The 18,157-nt window shown below is 49.0% G+C and overlaps 1 protein-coding gene across 1 annotated transcript in view; it reads left to right on the forward strand.

The window, feature by feature from the left end:
* The window catches only part of LOC134011215 (rho guanine nucleotide exchange factor 18-like), a 35,025-nt gene extending 17,188 nt beyond the window's left edge, over positions 1-17,837 (forward strand). The window contains exons 11-31 of the mRNA XM_062450734.1: positions 1,561-1,630; positions 2,909-3,107; positions 4,153-4,256; positions 5,033-5,173; positions 5,442-5,692; positions 5,984-6,109; positions 6,303-6,420; positions 6,708-6,965; positions 7,166-7,242; positions 7,377-7,555; positions 7,666-7,739; positions 8,574-8,759; positions 9,987-10,127; positions 10,249-10,364; positions 11,527-11,595; positions 11,732-11,779; positions 12,436-12,717; positions 13,045-13,194; positions 13,442-13,778; positions 15,068-15,193; positions 15,676-17,837. Of these exons, the coding sequence (XP_062306718.1) occupies positions 1,561-1,630; positions 2,909-3,107; positions 4,153-4,256; positions 5,033-5,173; positions 5,442-5,692; positions 5,984-6,109; positions 6,303-6,420; positions 6,708-6,965; positions 7,166-7,242; positions 7,377-7,555; positions 7,666-7,739; positions 8,574-8,759; positions 9,987-10,127; positions 10,249-10,364; positions 11,527-11,595; positions 11,732-11,779; positions 12,436-12,717; positions 13,045-13,194; positions 13,442-13,778; positions 15,068-15,193; positions 15,676-15,839 (3,216 nt within the window). The 3' untranslated portion in view covers positions 15,840-17,837. The remainder of the gene's footprint in view (positions 1-1,560; positions 1,631-2,908; positions 3,108-4,152; positions 4,257-5,032; positions 5,174-5,441; positions 5,693-5,983; positions 6,110-6,302; positions 6,421-6,707; positions 6,966-7,165; positions 7,243-7,376; positions 7,556-7,665; positions 7,740-8,573; positions 8,760-9,986; positions 10,128-10,248; positions 10,365-11,526; positions 11,596-11,731; positions 11,780-12,435; positions 12,718-13,044; positions 13,195-13,441; positions 13,779-15,067; positions 15,194-15,675) is intronic.
* The last annotated feature ends 320 nt before the right edge of the window (positions 17,838-18,157 follow it).

Raw genomic sequence — 18,157 nt, forward strand, 5'->3', positions numbered from 1 at the left:
AGGGCTGGTTACAGCAGGAGCAAGGTAAACAGGCCTGCTTACAGCAGGAGCAAGGTAAACAAGCCTGCTTACAGCAGGAGCAAGGTAAACAAGCCTGCTTACAGCAGTAGCAAGGTAAACAGGCCTGCTTACAGCAGGAGCAAGGTAAACAAGCCTGCCTACAGCAGGAGCAAGGTAAACAAGCCTGCCTACAGCAGGAGCAAGGTAAACAAGCCTGCCTACAGCAGGAGCAAGGTAAACAAGCCTGCCTACAGCAGGAGCAAGGTAAACAAGCCTGCTTACAGCAGTAGCAAGGTAAACAAGCCTGCTTACAGCAGGAGCAAGGTAAACAAGCCTGGTTACAGCAGGAGCAAGGTAAACAAGCCTGCCTACAGCAGGAGCAAGGTAAACAAGTCTGCTTACAGCAGTAGCAAGGTAAACAGGCCTGCTTACCGTAGGAGCAAGGTAAACAAGCCTGCTTACAGCAGTAGCAAGGTAAACAAGCCTGCCTACAGCAGGAGCAAGGTAAACAGGGCTGCTTACAGCAGTAGCAAGGTAAACAAGCCTGCTTACAGCAGTAGCAAGGTAAACAAGCCTGCTTACAGCAGTAGCAAGGTAAACAAGCCTGCCTACAGCAGGAGCAAGGTAAACAGGCCTGCCTACAGCAGGAGCGAGGTAAACAAGCCTGCCTACAGCAGGAGCAAGGTAAACAGGCCTGCCTACAGCAGGAGCAAGGTAAACAAGCCTGCTTACAGCAGTAGCAAGGTAAACAAGCCTGCTTACAGCAGGAGCAAGGTAAACAAGCCTGCTTACAGCAGGAGCAAGGTAAACAGGCCTGGTTACAGCAGGAGCAAGGTAAACAAGCCTGCTTACAGCAGGAGCAAGGTAAACAGGCCTGGTTACAGCAGGAGCAAGGTAAACAGGCCTGCTTACAGCAGTAGTAAGGTAAACAGGCCTGCCTACAGCAGGAGCAAGGTAAACAAGCCTGCTTACAGCAGTAGTAAGGTAAACAGGCCTGCCTACAGCAGGAGCGAGGTAAACAAGCCTGCCTACAGCAGGAGCAAGGTAAACAAGCCTGCCTACAGCAGGAGCAAGGTAAACAAGCCTGCTTACAGCAGTAGTAAGGTAAACAGGCCTGCTTACCGCAGGAGCAAGGTAAACAGGCCTGCTTACCGCAGGAGCAAGGTAAACAAGCCTGCTTACCGCAGTAGCAAGGTAAACAAGCCTGCCTACAGCAGGAGCAAGGTAAACAGGGCTGCTTACAGCAGTAGTAAGGTAAACAGGGCTGCTTACAGCAGTAGTAAGGTAAACAAGCCTGCTTACAGCAGTAGCAAGGTAAACAAGCCTGCTTACAGCAGTAGCAAGGTAAACAAGCCTGCTTACAGCAGTAGCAAGGTAAACAAGCCTGCCTACAGCAGGAGCAAGGTAAACAGGGCTGCTTACAGCAGGAGCAAGGTAAACAGGGCTGCCTAACCAGTTGCTTGGGCCTCAGCTCATGAGGGAGTTTCTGCAGCAAGTTTTTAGTAGACTTTTAATCATGCACACATCCTAATTTTCTAAATGTTTTGTTTCTCCTTTCAGAAAGATTGTCTTCATAGGACCCCATCCTCAGCTTCACCTAACTTAGGTGAGGCTGAGCACACACACACAGGTACATGTGTGCACACATGCCCTTCCTCACATAAGCAGTGTGTGTGTGAGCGCCTGTGTGTCTCACTCCATTTCCCTTAGTGTCAAATTAAAGTAGTCTCCACCCTGCAGCCCAAAGGGGCAGCAGTCTCTGGACTCCAGGTTAGTGAAATGCCCCAGTCACCTCAGCCCCACCTAGTTAAGCCCACCTTAATCAGCGTCTTGAGGTGTGGAATGAGATCAGTGGTCAGCACGTCTCTGGAGGTGATCATTAGTTTAGAACTTGCACCCTGGCGTTCCCCTGGAAACCTGGTGTGTAGTCTGCTGTTCTCTTTTCTCCTAGAAGGTTCTAGAATTATCGTCTATTGGCCTTGATTGCTTGACAGATGAGTTAGCTAGTGATTTGAAGGTTAATTCTTCATACTCGGTTAAATGCCAGTAAAAGGGTTAGTTCCCAACATATATAATATGTATAACAGATGATGTAAACCCAACAAGCTTTAGAGTTAGAAAAAAAAAATTCTTCTGAAACACGGCTAGCTGAATGTAAACACAGCACCTAGAGCTACTGCTTCTGAGACATGGCTAGCTGGCTAGCAAAGGCTAAACAGATCCTGTAGACACCTGCTGAACTACTGTCGCTGGACTCCTGGGGCCCCCTCTTCTCCTCCCCACCCCTCCCCTCCTTTCCTCCTCCCCTCCTCTCCCACTCTTCTCCCCTCCCCTCCCCTCCTGTCCTCCTGTCTGCACTTCTAGAAACCTGCAGGGATGCTCTGATGGACATCTGTGGCCTCCTCTCTTTCTCTGTCTTCTTCCTCCTGTCACTTTCTTTTCCTCCTCTCCCTGTTCCTCTCTTTCCCTCCCATCCTCAGTTCTCTGACCAATAATCAACCTGTTGTTACTGTGCCAGCTGCTTGAGGGAGGAGGCTTGGGATGAGGGATGGACTAAGAGGGGGGGAGTCTGTGGAAGCTTCCAGAAGAAGTGGCTGGATGGTATATAAACTGGCAGCCGCCCTTCAGTCGGTTAGTTTCCTTCTTCCATGGAGCATGGAGTTAGCGGTTAGCACGGGTGCTCACAAGGGGAAGGGGGGCAGGGGAGCTCGCCACAGGGGTTTCCATCCTCCATCCTCCTCCTGGGGAGTGTCTGGGCGTGTGGGCGTGCGTTTTCTGATGCACCGCGATCTACTCACCTGTCGCTTACTAGGATTGCTGCCTCGGTCCTGGCTGCAGCACTGCTACAGGCGGGGCTCTGACCCACACTCATCCTCTTCCTGCTCACTCCTGTCTCGTCTCCCCTCAGCCCTAAGGGACCGGCACCAGCGGCCCCCGCACAGCCTCGCCGCCCCGCCCCAGGAGCCTGATGGCTGGCAGCGTGCCCCAGGCATGACCCTCACGCCGCCAGCTCCCAGCGCTCATTCTGTCGGTTTAGCCAACTCCAGCAGCGACGCTCAGGCCTTCCCCGGCCTCAGCTTCAGGCCCAGCTACACCCACAGCTCAGGGTCAGTACCTGCCGTATCCTCCCTCTTTCTCTCTCTCCCCCTGCCCTCCTCCCTCTTTCTCTCTCTCTCCCCCTGCCCTCCTCCCTCTTTCTCTCTCTCTCTCCCCCTGCCCTCCTCCCTCTCTCTCTCTCCCCCTGCCCTCCTCCCTCTCTCTCTCCCCCTGCCCTCATCCCTCTCTCTCTCTCTCTCCCCCTACCCTCCTCCCTCTCTCTCTCTCTCTCTCCCCCTGCCCTCCTCCCTCTCTCTCTCTCCCAGGTTCCCTTCCTCGTTCCTTGCCTCTCCTGCTTCCTTCTCTCCCAGCCTAACCCTCCCAATTGAATGGGAAAATGTGTCCAAACTTTTGACGGGTACTGTATGTTAGAACATATGTGTGACCAGGCCGTTCTAGTTCTCTAATTCTCAACTGGTGTATGGATCCCTATAGTGTGGTGTGGGTTAGAGTCAGTGTGGTCTGGGTTAGAGTCAGTGTGGTCTGGGTTAGAGTCAGTGTGGTGTGGGTTAGAGTCAGTGTGGTGTGGGTTTGGGATCAGACATCCTGTCAGGTCTCTGCAGCTCCCCAGAGTGTCTCTGCTTTCTGCTTCTTGTCATGACAGTCTCAGCGTGGTGGATGCTGTCCTAGATACCTCAACAGATGTGGATGTATTTACCGTCACAACTATTCCTGGCTCCTCATCCCTGCTGATGCACATCTACTACTGTGGATGGACCAGTTATTTATAGCCGACTTGACAGCTTTTTCATGTCTTTGAATTCCGTCTAGCTAATCTGTTCTCTTGGGCTGTCTCACTGCTGTCACATCATTCTGCTGAAAAGGTAGAACAAGAGAGGTACTGGTGGAGAAAGAGGTAGAAGTAGTGAGAGGTAGAATGAGAGTGTGAGGTAGAGAGAGACAGTCATTGAGGAAGCTGGGAGAGCTCACTGTGTTCTCAGCCTGGAGCGAGGCTCATCTGGCAGTGCCATAATGTTTGCCTAACCCTAACCTTGTCTATCCCTAACCCAGTGCCATCATGTATGCCAGTTTAGACCTGTGGTTCTCTGCTTTCAGATCCCTGCCAGGGGATATGGACGAGACTGACGTCTTCCGCCTCAAACGCAGCGACGACGCCGTCTCCCTCGCCCCCTCCACCACAGACTCCACCATCGTAGAGGGTGAGTGCCTTATCACATGGTCACACACTCCTGGAGGAAATGAGTGTCTACCATTAGGAGTGCTTATACATGTAGACTGTAGTTGTAGCTGTGACTGGTTTAATCTGGCTTTAGTAAGCCACACTGGAGACAGTTAGTTTATGCCCAATAGACACTGTGGTAGTTTACTTCTCCTATGGAGACAGGCTTACCCCTGCTAGGAGACAGGCTTAATTTACCCCTGCTAGGAGACAGGCTTAATTTACCCCTGCTAGGAGACAGGCTTAATTTACCCCTGCTAGGAGACAGGCTTAATTTACCCCTGCTAGGAGACAGGCTTAATTTACCCCTGCTAGGAGACAGGCTTAATTTACCCCTGCTAGGAGACAGGCTTAATTTACCCCTGCTAGGAGACAGGCTTAATTTACCCCTGCTAGGAGACAGGCTTAATTTACCCCTGCTAGGAGACAGGCTTAATTTACCCCTGCTAGGAGACAGGCTTAATTTACCCCTGCTAGGAGACAGGCTTAATTTACCCCTGCTAGGAGACAGGCTTTAGTGTTGGACTGTTGTAGAGAGTGCGTGTGCAAAGGGAGTGGGATGCTATGACTTTACTCTCCTGGTCTCATTAAGTAGGAGTGTGTGGGAGAAGGCGGCTGCAATAGACTGAGCAGTTTTGTGTTGGGCTCCCTGGCTAACACATCAGTAGGGTTAATGGCTAGTCCAGACAGACACCATTTACCTCTACTTTGTATGACCCTGGTCACCTGGTGATGACCTGCGTGTTGTTGCCTTAGATGCGTACTTCTCGGCCGTGCGTGCAGACCTGGAGACTGATGCTCAGGACCTGGGGGAGGAGTCATGGAGCCAGGCAGTGGACCAGACCTTTGTTAAGAAGCATTCCAAGGAGATGGTGAAGAGACAGGATGTCATCTATGGTCAGTTACTGTCTGTCAGACTCACCTGGTTCAAAACGGGACTTTATATTTGTTGTTAATTTGCAATAACAGTGTACTATGTTTTTAGTTCTGTAGAATACGTAATTACTGTGGACTATAATAGCTAAAACTTCTACCATGAAAAGAGATTCGAGCAAAGCCTGACTGTCTTTGTGTTTCTGTGTGTATATGTTTGTGTCCATGCGTGTGTGTCTGCATGTGTGTGCCTGCGTGTGTGTCTGCATGTGTGTGCTGTGTGTGAGAACAGAGCTGATGCAGACGGAGATGCATCATGTGCGGACCCTTAAGATCATGCAGTGTGTGTATGTGAGGGAGCTGAGGGACAGCCTGCAGATGGAGGAGCGCCGGCTGGACTGTCTGTTCCCCCGCCTGGAGAACCTTCTAGAACTCCACACACACTTCCTGTTCCGCCTCAGAGAACGCCGGCGGAACTCCTTGGAGCCTGGCAGTGACAGGAACTACTGCATCCAGAGGCTGGCTGATGTCCTGGTCTCACAGGTAGGACAGGACAAACACCCTACATTCATACACAGAGACATACAAATTCTTATTTTTATATATATATATTTTGTATTTTACATATATATTTTTTTTAATTGTTTAGTTCTTAGGATTAGTTAGACTACTGTACTACTTTACTTTAAGATCCGTATATATTTGTTTGCACCTTCCTGCCACAGTAAATTCCGTGTTTGTGTAAACCTACATGGCGATTAAAACCAGATTCTGATTCTGAAACATGCATAACTTGCTATTCCCTCATCTCTGGCTGTGATGTGTCCTGGTCAGTTCTCGGGTGAGGTTGGGATTCGCATGAAGGAGAGCTATGGAGACTTCTGCAGCCAACACACTGAGGCGGTCAGCTACTACAAAGAACAGCTGCAGAACAACAAGAAGTTCCAGACCCTTGTGCGGGTAAGACAACCCAGAACATTCCAGAACCCTTTCACCAGGTCGCACATCCTTGTTCCTGGAGAGCTACTTTCCTGTAAGCCCTAATTGACTAGTCCCAGATGGTGTTAACTGTGCAGAGTCAGGGTGGGGAGGTCGTGTGGTCTCACACTTAATGAATGGATGATTATACCTCACTTTGTTATTCTCCTTCCAGAAAATCAACAACTTGTCTATTGTACGGAGGTTAGGGGTGACTGAGTGCATTCTGCTAGTCACCCAGCGCATCACCAAGTACCCTGTCCTGGTGGAACGCATCCTGCACAACACTGAGGGTAGGGAGTTCTAACCTTAACCCTGAACTCTAGCTCACTAACCTTAACCCTAGCCCATTAACCTGAACTCTAACTCACTAACCTTAACCCTGAACCCTAGCTCACTAGCCCATTAACCTTAAGCTTAGCTCACTAACCTTAACCATAGCTCTCTATCCGGAACCCTAGCTCACTACCCTTAATCCTATCTCACTACCCTTAATCCTATCTCACTACCCTTAGTCCTAGCTCAATAACCCTAACCTATAGACCTAGTTTTTAAGTCATGGAAAGTGTGGTGTGTCCAGTGGGTACGGAGGAGCATGAGGAGCTGGCGCGGGCGCTGGCTATGATCAAGGGCGTCATCGTCCAGGTGGATGCGTTGGTCAGCCTCCATGAGAAGGCCATGCGCCTCCGCGATATAGCCAACAAGATGGAGCCTAAGTCCCTGGGCAAGATCAAAGATGGCCGCGTGTTCAGGAGGGAAGACCTGCTGGCTCAGGGACGTCGCAAACTTCTGCATGAGGGCACCGTCACCTGGAAGGCCGCCTCCGGCAGACTCAAAGGTCTGTCTGGGTCTGTCTGGGACTGTCTGGGACTGTCTGGGACTGTCTGGGACTGTCTGGGACGAGTGTGTGTGTGGCTCTGAGAGGGCTGGCACCCCTGTGTGTGTGTGTGTGTGTGTGAGTGGGCTGGAAGTCCTGTGTGTGTGTGTGTGTACCTCTGAGAGGGCTGGCAGCACTGTGCTAACACTGGTCTTCTCCAGACATGGTGGCTGTGCTGCTGTCAGATGTTCTGCTGCTGCTGCAGGACAAAGACCAGAGATACGTCTTCTCGACTGTGGTGAGTCCACACACACCCTCATCCACCAGACAGGTTAGACAGTACCTTACTGGGTTAGGGTTAGTACCCTACCCTAGTGTACTTGCTCAGGACCCTACCAGGCCCTAGTGTACTATCTCCAGTGTTTTCCCCAGGACAACAAGCCGTCGGTGATCTCGCTGCAGAAGCTAATTGTCAGGGAGGTGGCCCACGAGGAGAAGGCCATGTTCCTCATCTGCGCCTCGTCCAATGAGCCAGAGATGTATGAGATCCACACCGCCTCCAAGGAGGAGCGCAATGCCTGGATGACCCACATCCGGCAGGCTGTGGAGAGGTACACAGGGAGGGATGTGTGTGTGTGTGTCAGAGTGTGTGTGAGTCTACAGGTGCATATGTGCACACACATTCAGCCCTTCACACACACCCCCCCCTCTCTCTGTCCAGCTGCCCCCCTTCAGAGGAGAGACTCTTCAGCGAGGAAGAGGAGGCCAGAGCTGCCAGGTTCAAAGACTTCCAAGGTAAACAACATCTACACACCACTCTCAACCTTATTTGTACCATGGACCGGTTTCATATTTCCCCTAACTAGGCTTGTAAAAAAGCAGATGCTCGGATACTAAACAAGACTAAAATCTGATTAGATACTCAGACAACGGTATCGATACCAAAAATGCCGTCTTCGCCTCCTCCAGTTGACACACAACTTCACACACAGCGCCGCTGCAGAGAGGCATGCACAGCCTATGGCGTCAGATTTATGTCAAAAGTAGCAAAAGCATAGATTCTTTCACATGCGCAGATATGAACTTTTAACTCGTACAATATAAGTAGTCGCTCACAAATTCAACAACCGAGAGATGTAGCTGCGAGTGAGCGCCTGACACGCTTTCATACGAAATTCTGCTTGCGTGCAGTGGGGTTCTGCTCGCGTGCAGTGGGGTGTTCTGCTCGCATGCAGTGGGGTTCTGCTCGCGTGCAGTGGGGTTTAAAGCTACTGCTTTTTAAAATATATATGAAAAAAAAGTTCTACTTTAGTTATGTTACAGTCTTCTTTTCTTTTTTTTTCTTTTTTACTATGTTAGACAACTTCAAAGATTTTTTATTTTCCCCCTGTGGTATCGCAAATTGTATTGAGTATTTTCCTGGGTATCGAGTTTGAAATTCTAGTATCGTGACACCCCTAACCATGTCTTCTCTTGATTTCCCTCCATCTGTCCATGTCTCCATATCTTCATCATTCTGTCCCTGCATCCCTATATCTCTTTCTCCGTCCATCTCTCGATCCACCTCTCCTTGTCTTCATCTCTCCATTCCTCTCCCCATCCATGTCTCTGTCCTCCCCTCCCTCCCAGAGCGTCTCAGCCAGAAAGACCACCAGATAGCACAGGGCCTGAGGGAGAAGCTGCAGCTGTTTGCAGACATGGTGGAGTGTGTGTCGTCTCTGGAGGACCCGGGGTCTCGCTCCCGGCTGCTGCTCCGAGGAGACGCCTCTGACCTCCAGCAGGGGGAGCAGCTTCTGCAGGGCACCATCCATGAAGGTAGGGGGGCGCACTCTAGGGGTGGATAAATCATCCTCAAAAACGATAATACATTTGAGACTTATTCTCCTTTCTACTTATCATTTTACGTGGTTGACGCATGTTTCCGGCCCTCCCTATATGATGCTGTTGCTTGTAGCAAACTAGGTAGAAAATTCCTACTACTGGACCACACACAGCTAGCTAGTTAACTGTTGCCGGCTGTTGTCGTACAATAGTCCTTCGCTCCATGCTGGGTGGAGTAACTACTAACTATTGTTTGGGATTGCTAACCAGAATGAAGGGGAGCCCACTTCCATTTTACAGAGTCTTAGAGCTATGCTAGCAGTACCTTTCACTAAAACTGACAAGATACAGGGTGTTGATATCACAGAAAACATAGCTAGCTATATATAATATGTTATCATCTTGGCCTGTGCCTGTAGCGTTTTATTCTGGAGTTAATTGTTTAGCAGTTTTAGCTAGGCTAGCTGTCTCCCGAAAGCGAACTAGCTACTGAACTGAACCAGACTTTTACTGTAGATAAACGCGTGCAGGTTTGTGACTTTGTGATGTAAGCAACATTTGTGACTGGCTAGCTAGCTAGTGTTAGTGGAACTTTTCACCACAAAATGTAAATATTTCATAAAAAGTCTTGGGTTGCCACCTTTAAATGTGGCAAAATAAAGGACAATTCCAAGTGCGTGTGGAAACAATTGTGTTTCCATGGCTTTGTTAGGGACAGGGTCGCTCACTACTAAATTCTATTCCCTGGCCAGTATGTAGGCCTATTATTTGCAATGAAGTTGTCGCTAATTGCAAGTAATATATAATCGAATAGTTATTAGATGGAACCCGAGACAAAGCATCCTCATTCACCTCGAAATAAAACATTGATGCAAACCCTACTAACCCTAAACCTAAACCCTAAGCAAAGGAACTTTTCAGAGAGTATTATCATAACAACGCTTCCGGGAACGAGACGCACATTGACAGCTTTCATGTTTACGTAGTGCAAAAACTGAGTGACGTGTTAAGATGTGTATTATTATAATAATAAATACAAATGTGGGAATGGTAGTGTGCATTGCTAATAGCAAGCACACCTAATTACTACTAGACATGCACACACCTACTATCTCATATGAAGGTAGACAAATGGGACACACACATTTCACATGTGTATATACAGATATATTCACCTACATAAGCTACCACCCACTTAATTTCTCTCCTTCTCCAATCCAGTGGAGATGCTACAGAAGCTGCTGCTGTCAGGGGGGAGGGAGGCAGCCGTGTGGCCCTGTGAGGGTCCAGGTTCCGGGGCTCTGCCCAAGAGAGCAGACACCTTCGGAGGTTACGACAGCACGCCCACCCTCCTCAGCAAGAGTGAGTCCTCCACCGGCCCGGCAACCCTGTCTGGTCCCGTGTTGTCACTTATAAGGAGCACAGCATACCGATTCCATAATGGGAAAACGCTGAAGGTTGTCATGCTGTGTGTGTGTGTCAGATGGAAGTGTGAAGAAGAACAGTTCAGGAGAGGTGCGGTGCAGAGAGCGGAGCCAGAGGGCCAGCTCTGACCCACAGCTGAAGGATGTCTGTGCCGACCAGACCCTGGAGAAGACGGTAACTCACACCACACACACACACACACACCTACCCCCCCTTCCAAACACACACACCTACCTACTACACACACACACCTACCCCCACTCACACACACCTACCCCCCACACACCTACCTACTACACACACACACACCTACCCCACTCACACACACCTACCCCACTCACACACGCTACCCTACCCCCCCCCACACACACACCTATCTCACACACACACCTACCCCCAACACACGCACACCTATCTCACACACACACACACACACCTATCTCACACACACACCTACCCCCCACATACACACACCTACCCCCCCCACACACACACACCTACCCCACGCACACACACACCAACCCCACACACACACCTACCTACTACACACACACACCTACCCCACGCACACACCTACCCCCCACTCACACACACCTACCCCCCCCCACACACACACACACCTACATTACCAAAAGAGTAATGAGTCATTAGGTCACACAAAACATCCTGCTCTACTTCAGACACACACAGAAAGACCCTTGCCCATAACCCTAACTCTCATGTCTAGACCTTTAGATCCATCCCATGTCCGTATGGAACTGTAGAGCTGTCCTCTGGTAAAGCTTGTTTGGGTGACAGATTTCACCAACAGATCACACCTTAAAACTAATTGTTACCCATTTTATTAGCTTATAAAACTTCAGGGAACTATTACATTTATTTTCCATTATTTGTTCATTTGTTGCTTGTTGTGGTTTTACAGTAAAGGGTTGGCATTCTGTAAACAGTTTTACAAAATGTTTACAGAATGCTGCTGGATGTTTCCTGCACTTTTTATGTTGTTGTTATTATTATTAATATTAATGTTGTTATTATTAACAGTTATCAGAATTAAAGATATGGTTAAAAGAATTTAAAGAGAGTCTTTGTCAGAGGCCTTTTTATTCTTAATTTTGACATTAATTTTCATTTTTACACTAGACATATATATCAGTTCAAAATATCGGTCTACTTGATTTGTAATTACCGGTATTGGTCCTGAAAAACACATATCGGTCAACCCCTAACCTTGACCACCCTACAGAGGAGCACCTGGACCCCCTAACCTAACCCTAACCACACCACTGCTACTGGGACCTGATACCTCAGCCTGACCCTTGACCTTGTATTTCCACAGGATGAAGAGCCGTCCTCTTCACCTCCCAGCTGGAGCCCCATCTGGTTCAGCAGCTTCCCCGAGGCAGAGGTAGGGTGCTGTGACCTCTGACCCTCAGATCAGTCTCAACACACACACATATGATTATGTCTTAGCTGTATGTAAAATCTGGTATGTCTCTGTCCCCCTGCCTCTCTGCCCATCTCTCCCCCCCCCCCCTCTGTAGTTCTTTGACAGAGTGCGGATGCTATCTCAAAAACTCTATAGTCTACAGGTAAGACCTCTCACAGCAGGGCCAGGCTATAGTCTGCAGGTAAGACCTCTCACAGCAGGGCCAGGCTATAGTCTGCAGGTAAGACCTCTCACAGCAGGGCCAGGCTATAGTCTGCAGGTAAGACCTCTCACAGCAGGGCCAGGCTATAGTCTGCAGGTAAGACCTCTCACAGCAGGGCCAGGCTATAGTCTGCAGGTAAGACCTCTCACAGCAGGGCCAGGCTATAGTCTGCAGGTAAGACCTCTCACAGCAGGGCCAGGCTATAGTCTGCAGGTAAGACCTCTCACAGCAGGGTTAGGGTTAGGAACTACACTGTCCACTCAACTCTTACTTTCTTATGTCTCTTGGTGTGTTTGTCTCTCTCTTTTCTCAAGCCATTAAATTTTTTATCAGGTAGTTCATGTAGTAAAAAGCTGGATGTCTAGCTGGTCTGGCCAGCCTAATCTGTTGCAAGCTGCAAGGCATGGGTATATGCATGGATATGGGTATGGGAATGTGCATGGGTATGTACCAGTATGGGTATGTTTACTGATGACTGAAGTTGTGACTAAAATGCCTTGTGATTTTGCTGCAAACCTGTTTCCCCACATGGAAAAATACAGGATCTACCTTTCTCTCTCTCTCTTACTCCACCTCACGCCCCTCCCCTCCCCCAGGCCATCATCTGTCAGCAGGACAGCCACATTGAGCTACAGCGCGCCTCCCTCACCGAGCGGGCCTCCTTTCCGGGCCGTCACCGTGGCAATGTGCTGCTAGAGCAAGAGAAGGCTCGGGCGCTGGCACTGCAGAAGGAGGAGCTGGCCAGCTTCCACAAGCTGCAGGCCCAGCAGCGCCAGGAGCAGGCGCGCTGGCAGAGAGAGAGAGAGAGGCACCGGCTGCAGGCCGACACTGCGGAGACACGCCTCCGGCAGAGAGAGGACGAGTGCCGCAGGATGGAGGTGAGGGTGAGGGTGAGGGCATCTTCGTCATCATAATCACCACCATCACTGTCATAATCACTGTCACTGTCATCATTAGATTAGATTAAACTTTGTCATTGAACAGCACAAGCACAGTACAATGAAATACAGTTTGCATCTAACCAGATCACTATCATCATCACTGTCATCAGTCAGAGTTAGTCAGACATGTAATTATCCATCACATAGCACTCTCATCATCATCATCATCAATGATGAGAAAATAATTGTATTGTACTGGTGTAGTTGTTTGATATAGTTATGGTACTGGCTAGCTATAGCTGCTGTCGCGTGTGTGTGCTACAGGAGCGCCTGGCTGAGGAGAGAGAGGAGCTGGAGAGACAGAGAGAGACCTACCAGCAGGATCTGGAGAGGCTGAGGGAGTCCACCCGGGCGGTGGAGAGAGAGAAGGAGAAGCTGGAGCATCAGAGGAAGATCAAGAGGAAGACTATTGAGGTAGATGATGATGACCTCCCCTTCTCTTCCTCTCTTATCATCACTCTAGATGGAATGGCAGAAGGCTGAATGGGTTTGTGTTAGGGTTACGTTACTGAGTTCCTACGCTGCTCTGTTGACTCTCTCTTTTCTTCCCTGACCTACATGGGCACATCCTAGCCTACTACATAGGGTTAAACTTAACCCCTAGCCTAGCCTAGCCTCCCTACTTCTCACCGTGTCTCACAGTGCCCTCTCCCCCCACCAGGTGGCGCCTCTCTCTGGCAGCCTGAACGGGGACCTCCTGCTGGGACTGGGGGCCAGTCCTGGTGGAGGGGTGCTGGTGTCTGATCTGTCCCTCCCCCAGAAGCCCCACATCCAGCGTTCCAGCCTATCGGTGTCCCCAGCCGACTACCCCGAGGCGCTGCGGCGCGAGAGCACCCCCCTGGCGGTGAAGACGGAGGTGCCGCTGCACCTGGTCAGCACCACCAACCAGCAGCACAAACAGCTGGGCGTGCAACAGCAGATCCCCACCAAGCTGGCCCTCATCCGGGGGAAGGACAAGCCCAGCAAGGGCAAGGCCTCACACCGCACAGACAGCACAGGTGAGACTGGTGATCACAAGGCCTCACACCGCACAGACAGCACAGGTGAGACTGGTGATCACAAGGCCTCACACCGCACAGACAGCACAGGTGAGACTGGTGATCACAAGGCCTCACACCGCACAGACAGCACTGGTGATCACAAGGCCTCACACCGCACAGACAGCACAGGTGAGACTGGTGATCACAAGGCCTCACACCGCACAGACAGCACTGGTGATCACAAGGCCTCACACCGCACAGACAGCACAGGTGATCACAAGGCCTCACACCGCACAGACAGCACTGGTGAGACTGGTGATCACAAGGCCTCACACCGCACAGACAGCACTGGTGAGACTGTGATCACAAGGCCTCACACCGCACAGACAGCACAGGTGATCACAAGGCCTCACACCGCACAGACAGCACAGGTGATCACAAGGCCTCACACCGCACAGACAGCACAGGTGATCACAAGGCCTCACACCGCACAGACAGCACTGGTGATCACAAGGCCTCACACCGCACAGACAGCACTGGTGATCACAAGGCCTCACACCGCACAGACAGCACAGGTGAGACTGGTGATCACAAGGCCTCACACCGCACAGACAGCACAGGTGATCACAAGGCCTCACACCGCACAGACAGCACAGGTGATCACAAGGCCTCACACCGCACAGACAGCACAGGTGATCACAAGGCCTCACACCGCACAGACAGCACAGGTGATCACAAGGCCTCACACCGCACAGACAGCACAGGTGATCACAAGGCCTCACACCGCACAGACAGCACAGGTGAGACTGGTGATCAAAAGGCCTCACACCGCACAGACAGCACTGGTGAGACTGTGATCACAAGGCCTCACACCGCACAGACAGCACAGGTGAGACTGGTGATCACAAGGCCTCACACCGCACAGACAGCACTGGTGATCACAAGGCCTCACACCGCACAGACAGCACTGGTGATCACAAGGCCTCACACCGCACAGACAGCACTGGTGAGACTGGTGATCACAAGGCCTCACACCGCACAGACAGCACTGGTGAGACTGGTGATCACAAGGCCTCACACTGCACAGACAGCACTGGTGAGACTGTGATCACAGCTGCATACACACTCTCTTCTGCTGTCACACACACTCCATCTCACGCACTTCAGACAGTACTGGACTGGCCTGTGTGTTTTATCAGCAGCACAAACACACTTCCTCATGCATACACTCTCTTTATCATTCTTTCTCTTTGTCTTCTCTTTCTCTCCCTCTGTCTCTCCCCTCTTTCTGTCTCTCTCTGACTCAGCCTCAGTGGATATGAAGCAGATTCTGCCCCTGAAGCTGTCCTCCAGAGAAGACTCTCCTCACCAGAGAACCCGTTGCTCCGTCAGTCCCAGCCAGCAGCTCCCCCTCGCCCACTCCTTCCACATGGGTGAGGCATCATACACACACTCACATGCACACACTCATCCATCCCATACACACACCTACCCCCCCCACACACACTCACCCCTTTACCACTCCTCATCCCTTCACAGGGTTAGTAGCCCAAATACACACTCAAACTCTGCTCCTCCTTCTGGTGCAAAGCCAGCCTCTACTCCCTGCCTCTCCCTTGTTCAAGCTCTTAAACCCTGCCATACATCACTCTAATGTATACCCTTGCTGGCTCCGCTGTTTGAACGCCATAACAAGATGATTTAGCAACGCAGATTGTGTTATTTCTTGTTTGTTCACAAGCTTTAACATATCTGCCAGCAGTTTATTTTAATCTGACAAGGCAGCTCTTTTCCTATAAGTGGAGCAGTGAGCTTTATCTCATATTCCTCCATAACCTGGCCAACTGATTGATGGGCTGAATGACTGATTGATTTGTTGACTGATTGTCTGACTGACTGAATGTGTCTTCCCCAGATCTTGTCAGTCCTCCAGACAGTGGACCAGATCCCCAGCCCCCCGACTCCTGCCAGCCTGCCAGCCTGCAGCTCACCCCCCAGCCCCCCTCCCTCAGCACCAGCCTGCCCTCCCCCTACAAGATCACAGAGGACCTTGGCAAGGAGGACGTCATCTTCTTTTGAAGACCCGATAAGGAGCCGGAACACTGGCCACGTTCATGATTTTCTTCCAAATTATGTCATTCCTGTCCTTAAAAGACTCAGAGGAATCTATTTTTACCTGGGAAACAAAAAAAGTTCAATGAAGTTTCTTCTTTTGTTTTAATTGAACTACAATGAACTAGTTTATATGGAATGATGAGAGACAACTGAAGAGTTAACCTTGGAAGGTTGCTGTCTCATCACTCGTGAAGTGAAAATCCCTCACCACCCAAAGACTTAAATCCTGTGAGAGGAGTTAAAGATCTTATAGGACCTGGGCAGTCATGACCATCGTCATGTGAATAAGGACCTAAGAACCCTAGAGAACTAACCCTAACCATGGTAGTTTAGAGTTTCACTGCTGGAACTTGGAGACTGCAGAACATGACAGAACAACCACAGGAAGTTATTAGCACAGGACTTCCTCACAGTGTGTGTGTGAGAGATGCAGTCTACACACTCCCTTACAGGCAAACCTACATACTCAAATTGATGTTTTTCAGGGGGAGTTGACTTGTAGATAACTTCTCTGTGATGGATAATTTAAATGTTTGGTTTTATGTGTTCTTAATAATGTAATTATTACACAAGACACTGAAGTGAAGCAATTATCCACTGTCTGTTCCAGATACAAGGAGATTTTATCTCATCTTTTTTGTTTGTTTTTTTACCAAATCTCAACTTTTTATTCACACCAACATTTGATTGAGAAATCCACATGTGGTTATGTGTGGTATTGACCACCATTTCCTCAAATTATTTATTCATTTTTTTGTCAGTTTCTCAAACAAACTATTGAGGGTTTGTTGATAAAAATAACGTATCACAGCCTATCCTTAGTGATAAACATTTATTTTCAATAGAGAAGATTTGACCTGAAGTCACACATGGAAACATGAGAAGAGACCTGAGGAATCCAGTATGTTACAAAAAGAAGACACATTTATTAGTGACACGATGTGACATGAGAGATTGGCGAGCTCAGAACAAACGTGGGTCCTCCTGCCTTTCCTCCAGGGGCAGCCAGGAACAGTGATGAGCCACATCAAGGCGACCGGGTTTGTTCAAATTTGAGTAACTGTGTCTGACGGGATTTCAGTTTGTGACTCAAAGCTTTGACTGATCCTCAGTAATGTCAGGTGTTGTGTTAGCCCCTGACATGTTGTTAGTATGTCTTAATGGTGACATATTGGCACATAGCATGTCTTAGCATTTCTTAATGGCGAGGTGTTGGCACATGGTTTGGGTGGGTTAGGCTTAACCCTAAGTGTGTTGTTAGCATGTCTTAATGCTAAGGTAATTTGTCTCCTTGCTAAACAGACAGCTGTCAGGAAGGAAAGATATCTGTAGATGTCATACAGAGCCCTGCCCTCATAAAGTGAAACGATATGTAAATATGGCTTGTGTAGGTACACATGCCTTGGGGTTTCTGCCTGTCAAAGGGCTGTCCCTTTCCACATTTTGGATTTTTGTCCAAATATAAATTTGGTATGTGAGCTTTTATCACTTGTTGGTGTGAGCAAACACATTTCTTGTTGACATAATGTTTATGTATATATGGTATGTATGTGATGTCATCAGTACGCGCCAACAGTTGCACATGTATGTAAGACAATGGATCTGATTTATGTAGTCTACATGAAGACAATGTAGGTCAGACAATACAAAATGTGTGCCTAGTCTATATGTCTATACACATTTAGATTAAAATTATTTCAGACTTTAGGTACAAAATATTTAATTTCTTAACCTGTGTTTTTGTAAATCATCATGATGATGATGGCAAGGTGCACTTTTACTTTGGGACCTGTGATTCTTTTGTGTGTGTGTGTGTGTGTTTCATCAGCAGTATGTAGCAGCACTTACTCCTCCAGCTTGTTTGTTTTATCTGGGTTAGGTTGGTCAACCAAAGAGGCAATTGGAGTACATTAGTGATAATGTCAATACGTTCATTTCAACAACAGTTTTATACATGAGGAGGCTGATGAGGAGGCTGATGAGGAGGCTGATGAGGAGGCTGATGAGGAGGCTGATGGTACAAATTAAATATCCTTGTGCTCTACTGAAATGCTGTCTTTGTTAATGTCTTGCTCAAACATGGGAGTGTTTTTGTGCGTATGCAGAAGATTGCATGTTTCATGTTGAAGGTTGTTTGTTACTGTCGTGTTACTATTGTCTTAATGTGTAGTTGTATGAACATACTCCTTCACTCTCATCTATGAAGAAGCAACATAATCTTGTGTTTACATTGCCAATTCCACTTGTCACTTTGGATAGAGAAGTATACTTGAAGGGGAATA

The sequence above is a fragment of the Osmerus eperlanus genome, chromosome 24 (assembly GCF_963692335.1).
Source record: "Osmerus eperlanus chromosome 24, fOsmEpe2.1, whole genome shotgun sequence".
Lineage (NCBI taxonomy): Eukaryota > Metazoa > Chordata > Actinopteri > Osmeriformes > Osmeridae > Osmerus > Osmerus eperlanus.